Below are 8,466 nucleotides of genomic sequence, written 5' to 3' on the forward strand. Positions count from 1 at the left end.
CCCTCTGATAATCCTTCTCTTTATTTTAGAAAAACACAAAACCCGGTTCCACGCGGTGCTTTAGTGGCTAAGAGTGAAAGAGCAGCCTTGGCAGAATTCAGCTCTATGAATCACTTCGGAAAATTGGTTCGACTGAATGGCCTTAGGAGGAAAAACGTTTTAATAGGATCCAGGGGAGGTTCTGCTGTTTCAATCTGCTCCTTAAACAGGTGGAGATTGGACCTTCTCAACTATACAAACAGTAAGTACCTATCAGCGGGGAGAGCTGCCCTCCGAATCCTCGCCCGCAGCCCTAAACCAGCAGCGGAGCCGGGCTTGGCCTCAGAAATCCGATCACACATCAGCGATCCTGATCGATTAAGATCTCTAAACGACCCTCCAGCTCGCAGTGCAGTCTCCCCCGGCCGCAGGCGGAGAGCCGGCCAGAGAGGGGGAGGCGCACCCGCCAGGCGCCGAAGCCCCCGGGATCTGAGCGCGCGGCCTTGCTCTTCCGGATGCTACGGGGTTGTCCTTAGGCGGCAGGAGCTCTCTCCCGACCTCCGACGCCAGCCAAGGCGAGCTCGTTGTTTTTGCATAAATTAATATTTCCCCATTAACAAGTTCCCCCCTCCAAACGCGGCGCCCGCGTCCATGCGCCACATCCTAATGAGGTAATTATCATTTGCGCGTGTTCGCGGCTGGCGCCGGCTCCGTGGGTAAATGGCAGTTTATTAGCACGATGCCCAGCTCGGCTGCAGAGGACTAAGGGATACTTCGGCGACTAGACGGACACCCGGGGGCCCTTTGGGGCGGCGAGTGCGGGACCCCCTGCCCTTTCCGCATCCCCTAAACCTGTAGGCCCCCAAAGTTGTGAATCACGCACGGAACTCTGCCTGGGTTTGGGCTCCCCCCGCCTTTTTTTTTCCACCGGCAAAACCATCACGATTCCTCCCCCTCCCCCTCCCGTCTCTTCCCTCCTTGCCGATTCGCGAACCGCTCGCACTTTCCCGAGGGGAGCGCGGGCGCCAGTTGCCTCCTTTTAAAGTTTGAGGGGCGGTGGCGGCGGCGGCCGGCAGGCGCGGTGGAACACAGGGGCCGCTACAGGAGCCGCGCCGCCGCCCATGTCATTCCACTTCAAGTGACTTCATGTGATGTCAGCTGAATGTAAAAGACAGTGATCTCACGCGGAGGGGAAGATGTTTGCCATCAAAATGTGACAGAGGAGACAGGCTGCATGGCTCGGAACGCATCTCCTTGGCGGTGGGGGAAAGAGGTAAATGCGAGGTGGCTCTCCTCGTGCTCTTTAACTTTGCCCCTTCGCTCTCCAGCTCCCAGCACGCGTGGCGGAGGCCGGGGTCCAGGGAGCGGCTCGGGGGGTTAATTTGAGGCTCTTTTCTTTCTTTCTTTTTCTCCCTCTCTCTTTTTCCTCTGTAAACCCTCCCCCTTTCTCCCCCTTTCAAAGTCCCAGGGCAGGGGATGGTGGGTTCCTTTGCGCGCCGGGTTAATGGGCGGTAATTTGGTACCCTTGGGTGCACTTTGTTCTGCCCCTGTTCATTTGAATGCAAATGGGTGACCTGGACCCTACAAGGTGCTTATTAAATTGCGGTTTCCCTCCCTGCCTTTTCTGGAATGCAGACCTAGTGGAGAGAGGCTGCGCCCTGGCCCAGTCCGGTACGGCTCAGCTCGGCGAGCCATGGCAAGCTCGGCTTCCCTGGAGACCATGGTGCCCCCGGCCTGCCCGCGCGCTGGAGCGTCGCCGGCCACTTCCAAGACGCTGGCCTTCTCCATCGAGCGCATCATGGCCAAGACGTCGGAGCCCCGTGCGCCCTTTGAGCCCCGACCCGGGGCACTGGAGGCGGACGGCGGCCAGGGCAAGAAATTGCTCAACCTCTGCTCACCGCTGCCCTGTATGATCCCCCTCCAGCCCCTAGGCTACGAGGTGCCGTCCAAGACGCTGCTCAGTTACTCTGAGCTCTGGAAAAGCAGCCTCCGGGCGGGCGGCGGCGGCGGAGGAGGAGGCGGCGGCGGCGGCGGCGGGGGGGCCCCGGTGTGCGGCGCCAGCGGCTTGTGCAAAACCAACTGTGGCGTGTGCTGCAAGGCCGAGCTGGGCCTGGCGCCGTCTGCGCTACCCGCGGGCAGGGTCATCAAGCCGCAGGTCATCAACCAGGCAGTGGGGCTTCCGGCCAGCGGCTCGCTCTACTACTTCAACTACCTGGACTCTGCCGCGTACCCGCCGTCTGAGCTCCTGGGCGGCCACCTCTTCCCGTCCGGCCTCCTCAACGCACAGGCCCCCGCTGCCCTGGCTGCGCACCCCAAGCTCTTTTTGCTGGAGAACGCCAAGTTGGCCGGCCTGGCCTCAGACAAGTTCCCCCATCCGGCCCCCTATGCCCATAAGGAGCGCCTGCCCGCGCCACTGGAGCAGGTGCTGAAGGAGAACTCAGCCCTGACCGCCGAGCGCGGCGGCGTCAAGGGCCACAGCAAGCTGCCTGGGGGCTCCGCGGACGGCAAGCCCAAAAACTTCACCTGCGAGGTGTGCGGCAAGGTGAGGCCCGGGGTCCGCGGGGGCCGGGAGGGGTGAGCAGTGGCGGCTGCTTCCCTGGGGGGGGCAGCCTGGACGGCCCCTTTCTCGAATCTGGGAGCGCCCCAGTAGCTGTCTACTCGAATTGGGGGCACAGCTGGGCCTCAGTTTCCTATTCTGTAAAATGGGGATGCCTTTGTCAGCGGCCACATGGGACTGGCACGAGCAGTCAGTGGGTTGGGAAGCTCTTTGCAAAATGAAAAGGGCTCTGGTTTCCGAAGGGGGTTTTTGGTTGGGGGAGGTAGGTTGTGCCCTCCCCAGGCTGACTCTGGACTCTCAGGACAGACACGCCACAAGGCCCCCTTGTGTGCTTCCGTAGGTATTTAACGCTCACTATAACCTCACCCGCCACATGCCGGTCCACACCGGAGCCAGACCGTTCGTGTGCAAAGTCTGCGGCAAAGGCTTCCGCCAGGCCAGCACGCTCTGCAGACACAAAATTATCCACACCCAGGTACGTGGCCCCCGGGTCCGACCCGACCCGTACCCAACACCCGGAGACTGAGCGACGGCGTTGGGGAGAGGATGACCAAGGGATCCCCTAATAACCCCCCACCAGGGGCCCCTGTCCCTTCAGGGTGCCCCTTCCAGGAGCACCCGAGGTGGCTTCTCCCGGCCGGGGCCTCAGCCTCACGGTGCACACGCCCCTCTCCGCAGGAAAAGCCGCATAAATGCAACCAGTGCGGCAAAGCCTTCAACCGCAGCTCCACGCTCAACACACACATTCGCATCCACGCGGGCTACAAGCCCTTCGTCTGTGAATTTTGCGGCAAAGGCTTTCACCAAAAAGGTAACGTGCGGGGCAAGGCCCTCTCCTCACCTCCCCCTCGGGACTCGGCGGGTCACCGCTAGCGGGAAGGCAAAGAAGGATCCGGAGAGAGGGAGCGCGAGAGCCGCAGGCTCCGGCGCAGCATTTCTTTGGAATCGGGTTGTGCAGGGTTTGGGTGGAAGCTCTCCGGGCCGGGTTAGTAGACCTCGCTGGACTCAGTCTGGTTGCACGGGGAGACTCCGAATTTGGGAGGTGGGAAGGGAGGAAGGAAGGGGCAGAGGGAAAGGAAGTAGGAGAAATACAAGGTATTGCGCTATAGAGAAAGCGTCCCTTTGTAGCCGGGACTCTCTTCTGAAATGGAAAAAAAAAAAAAAAAAAAAATCGAGGCGTAATCCACCTCCCGGGAAAGGTTTAGGCTGGGGGAAACCGCTTCTGTCTCCAGGACGCTCAGCTTGGATTTTCCAAGGCACTTTCGGATATCCAAGTGGTAGTTAGCGGACCAGAGGGAGTAACTTTTAAAATGAGAAGAAAAATAATAACAAGGGACGAAGCCCGGGTTCATGCGAATTTCTTCGAGCGAGGCAGCGGCCGGGAGAAGGACCCCATGCGTCTCTGGGCAGCGCAAAAGTTTCCGGGCCGGCGGAGCACAGCGGGAGGGACGCTGTGTGGGCCTCAGGCCCCGGCGGGGCTGGGACGCGGGTCGGCTACGCGGGACTCGGCCCTCCATCCTGTAGTGAGAGCCCCGGGCTTGACGCGTACGAAGTTTGACAACTTCTTCACTCGGAGAGGTCGCGCCCGCCTAGCCAAGCGTCGCCTTCTTTGCGCGGGCACCTGAGCCAACCCCGGGACACCCGGCCCCTCCCCGTCCCACTTCATTCCCACCCCCCTTTTTGTTTTTGGTCTCCTGTAGGGAACTACAAGAACCACAAGCTGACCCACAGCGGCGAGAAGCAGTACAAATGCACCATCTGCAACAAGGCCTTCCACCAGGTCTACAACCTGACCTTCCACATGCACACCCACAACGACAAGAAGCCTTTCACGTGCGCCACTTGCGGAAAAGGGTTTTGCAGAAACTTTGACTTAAAGAAACACGTGCGCAAACTCCACGACAGCGGGGGTCCCACCACCCCCTGCACAAAGGACCTGACTCGGACAGTGCAGAGCTGAGAGCTACTGCCTCGCCCTCCCTTCCGGCCCTATCCAACCCCCAAACAGATCACACGTATAAACTTATTTCTAAAATTAAAAGAAAGGAGAAAAAAAAAAAAAGCTATAGCAGAAAGGCTAAAATCTATTTATCGAAACCAGCATATTTTTGGAAAGCTAAACGTTTCCTCGATGACTGGCAGCAAACGCCTGGCTCCCACCTTTATATATTCGGGAAACATTTAAACCCAGTGCGCCGAAACGTATTTAATTCCAGGCCTCGGCTTCTCCTCGGGCGGCGGGTTTTAACACCAGGCTGTCACGTGAACGTCCCGGAAGAGCGCGGCGCCCCCAGCCATCTTTATACAGCCATGTAAATCCTCCTGTACACACGAACACGGAATATATACATATATAACTCAATAAACAGAATCATTAGTGCGTCTTTTCTTCCCCCCCGCCCTCGCCGCGAGTCAGCTCACACACCCCAAAGAAGGAAAAGGAAATAGGCGTTTATAGCGTTTCCCGGCCCCAACGCGACTTCCTCTGGGTCACTGGGACCAGGGCAAGGCCAAACCGTTGCTCGTGCGGCGCTAGCGTGTACATATGCCCCAGGAACCAAGGCTCAAAGGCCTTCACCGGCCCCTACGTTGTACCAAGTTTTTATTTGGTAACTGGTCTGACCGAGGGATTCTGGGTGTTGCCTTATTTGGGTGAGAAAATTGCAAAAAGAAGGGGTTAAAAGTGGCTGGGTGTCGGAGAGTAGGTTTTGGGTGCGTGTCCTGGAGCAAAGAGCCGCGCCGCACCGCACCGGGGTAAACGGCCAGGGCGCTGCTCCGCCGGGGCGCTTCTGGGCACATCCCCTTCCCTGGGTGACCTAAGGGGAGCCACTCTTCCACCCAATCGTTCCTGGCGGCCAAGTGTCCCAGCCTGTCCGGACCTCTGGGGCTCTCCGGCCCGCGTTGTGGTCTGGGGCCGGCCTCCGGGGGCGTGCGCCCTGCCGCGGGAGGGCGCACCCGGGCTCCCGCAGCTCGCCGCCGCCGCAGCCCCCGGCGTCTTGATTGCGGCGCAGTTAGCCCATTTCCTGAATAGCCATCTCCGCCGCCGAGCACGCTGATGAAATGGTCTCACGCTTGCTTTCTAAGTAATGACCCAAATTAAGAGAGAAAACAGAGACCCTTCAAACAGCATTACATTAATCATCTAATCACTCCCAGGAGGGGGCCGGCCGCCGCCGCCCCGTTTGATCCGAATCTGGATAATCAAGAGCTCGGATTACTGGCTCGGCGCGCCGGGCCTTCTCCCGCTCCCCCACCCCTAATATTCGCGCCGCGATTCAGCCCACGTTTTCTGGAACAATGTTCCCCCGCGCCGGGAGGAAATGTGGAGCGGGGCCGGGGAGTGAGCTTCCACGCAGCCTCGCCATTGCAAGGGCTAGGGCGGCGGCGTCTGGGCGCTGATCCCACGCGGATTTCCACTGCAGGTGGAGGCTATTGGGAGAGATGGTTAATGCAAAGGGAAATCCCCAAGTAACTCTGAAAGTGACTCAAGTGAGGTTAATCCCAACGCCCGGTATACAGTAGGCGCTCAGTGCTGCTTGCGCAAGGGGCTCCCATCATCAAAGAAGCTCGCATTTCCCGAGCGCTTGCTCCACGCCAGACACTCAAAGCACATCCTTTCGAATATTCACAATCCGCAAGCTGGGGATGATTATTCCCACCTTGTGGAAGGACGGAGAAACTGAGGACAAGATAAAAGCTAAATGACATGCCTCGGGTCACAGGAAAAGGTAGGGTCAGGGTTCGAAGTCTAGGCTTTTAGAAAACTCAAACTGCCTTCAGTCCTCGTCGGTGGAGGAGGAATATCCCGACTGGGACTCGGGAAAAGACATGCGGCTGCTGGGTGGACGCTCCGTCCAGGTCACAGCCAAAGGTTGGTCCCCACCCCCAGCCCAGTTCGCACACCCATTGCGCGGGGAAGGAGAATTGTCGATTTTGTTTGCACAGAGGACAGCGACAGCTTCCTCAGGCTGTCGCGGGGGTATTTTTAGTACCTCCGATTCAGAAATAGGAACGTGTACATTAGAATTCCATTTCCTGAAAGGAGAGCGTCCTCGTTTTTTTTGTATTCCTCTCCCCCTCCCAAGTCTGGGAAGACGCAGCCAGGCGAGGGGGGGCGAGGAAGCGAGGAGGAATTTAAATGTTAGCTCGTTCTGGCTGCATTTCGCTGAGGGGAGATTGGGACCCAGAGCGATATGCAGATTTAACTCCGAAATCTCGGTGGATGCCACAAACCCCAGGAAACCCCACAATGGGCAAGGAGGACTTGGCGGCTAAAGATATGGAAATAGCGCCTTGCTCTTCCCAGACATCTATCCCCAGGGGGCTTGCGGGCTGGTTCGAAGAGTCCGCTCCTTTCCTAGTTATCTTACTAGGTTTTATTAGCCCCGCCTCATAGACACACACCCCTCCCCCATTTCTGGGAGCTGCCGGGTGTCCCCCGACAGTTGTCTCAACCAAAAATCCTTTACTTCTTGCATCTCTGAAAGGATCCTTGGCAGATGCGCTTCTTGGAGGCCAGACAATGGCCGGGGCAAGCCCACCTTCTTCCTAAACAGTTCCAGAACTTTGGGCAAGGGGCAGACACAACAAAATTTAGTGCAAAAGCATCCTCTTGGGGAATTCTTAGACAATTGCGTTAAAAAGTTGGCCTGCATATGGGAATCGTGATTCACTACTCCTCTTTCTCTTTAAGAAGAAAAGATAAATAAAAAATAGATGGGACACTCCCATGCAGAGAAATAACTTTCTAACCATCAAGTAAGAGAACCTTCTCTGAGGAACTTCTTCTGTAATGTTTTCACAGGAGAAAGACTAAAAGGGTTGCCCATCTCATAAACCGGAGAAATTTATTTCCAGGTGACAGTCCTGAAGAGGGTTGAAGATCCCATGCTTGCAAACGACAGCAAATGAAATAAAACCAAAGCGTGGGGGAGGAGGCATTTCCCTCCTGGACTGCTCATTTCTGTCTGCCGTCGGGGAGAGGTAAGGAACCGGGACTCTGAGCTGAACCTGGGCAGAGTTACTGGAATACTCCAACCTCCTTGAGCTTGTTTCCTCCTAACCGATTGTTCCTTAACCTTCACACCAGCGCCTGTCAATCGCTCTCACCTGAGAAGGTGTTATTTCACATCTGGTGGTAATTGTAGATAAACAGAGCCCTTCCCAATCTACAGGGCTTAGCTCGGCTTTCCCCAGGTTTGAAGTCTCTCCTCCTTGGGTTAAGATGTCTGCTTCCTTCAGCTGTGGGATTCAAGAAAGGATTCCTTCACCTGAAAAGTAGTGCGAAGAGAAAAGGAACCTTCTGTCTGAATGACTAAACACCTTTCACAGCCAGTGCAGGTTCTGACACCCACGCTAAGCCGTTGTAAGTAACCAGCCTAACTGGGATCCTTTTTAGTTATTTATTCCCCATGCATCGGAATTGATGGGTGAAAGGCTCTGTTTTCTGATTTTTTTCCCCCTCTTAATATTAAACTGTTTGCATGACTCGTAGTTTCCATTATTAACAGATGACTTAAACAAGGTAGTCATCAGCCGCATGTTAATATTCTAACCTTGATTAAATTGAAGAGGCCTCCCTTTAAAAATATTTTTAAAAAATCAAATTGCGGGGGAGGGGAATCCTGTCACAGACACAAAAAAGACTCCAATTATCTTTTCCCCTACAAGATGTTTGTTCTGTCCATGACTGCTCACACTTCAGCAATCTTGCCAGCAAGACTCAAAAAAAAAAAAAAAAAAAACCCTCCTTCTTCCAAAGCCACAGCCTTGTACATAACAGATTGTACAGTCCTATTGCCTTAGGCGGGTAAGAGGTTCCTCTCTGCTAAGAGCGACACAGAGAAGTTGCCAGCATCCAGACGCATTTTGGGGGGCACTGTGCTCACTCTTGCCTCGGCTGCAGAAGTGTGCCTGTAAGGTCCCCATTT

General features: G+C 56.2%; 1 protein-coding gene across 1 annotated transcript; it reads left to right on the top strand.

The window, feature by feature from the left end:
- The first annotated feature begins 214 nt into the window (after positions 1-214).
- On the top strand, positions 215-4,898 carry FEZF2 (FEZ family zinc finger 2). The gene is made up of 6 exons (XM_065885531.1): positions 215-241; positions 1,119-1,252; positions 1,615-2,521; positions 2,877-3,011; positions 3,215-3,347; positions 4,237-4,898. Exons 3-6 carry the CDS (start codon positions 1,673-1,675, stop codon positions 4,494-4,496), a joined length of 1,377 nt encoding a protein of 458 aa, XP_065741603.1. The 5' UTR covers positions 215-241; positions 1,119-1,252; positions 1,615-1,672; the 3' UTR covers positions 4,497-4,898.
- Positions 4,899-8,466: the final 3,568 nt, after the last annotated feature.

Source organism: Phocoena phocoena, chromosome 10 (genome assembly GCF_963924675.1).
Source record: "Phocoena phocoena chromosome 10, mPhoPho1.1, whole genome shotgun sequence".
NCBI classification, from domain to species: Eukaryota; Metazoa; Chordata; class Mammalia; order Artiodactyla; family Phocoenidae; genus Phocoena; species Phocoena phocoena.

Coding starts and splice junctions, on each gene's coding strand:
- FEZF2 (XM_065885531.1), top strand. CDS start 1,673: ATGGCAAGCTCGGCTTCCCTGGAGACCATGGTGCCCCCGGCCTGCCCG. Junction 2,522..2,876: donor CCTGCGAGGTGTGCGGCAAG/GTGAGGCCCGGG, acceptor GTGCTTCCGTAG/GTATTTAACGCTCACTATAA. Junction 3,348..4,236: donor CAAAGGCTTTCACCAAAAAG/GTAACGTGCGGG, acceptor GGTCTCCTGTAG/GGAACTACAAGAACCACAAG.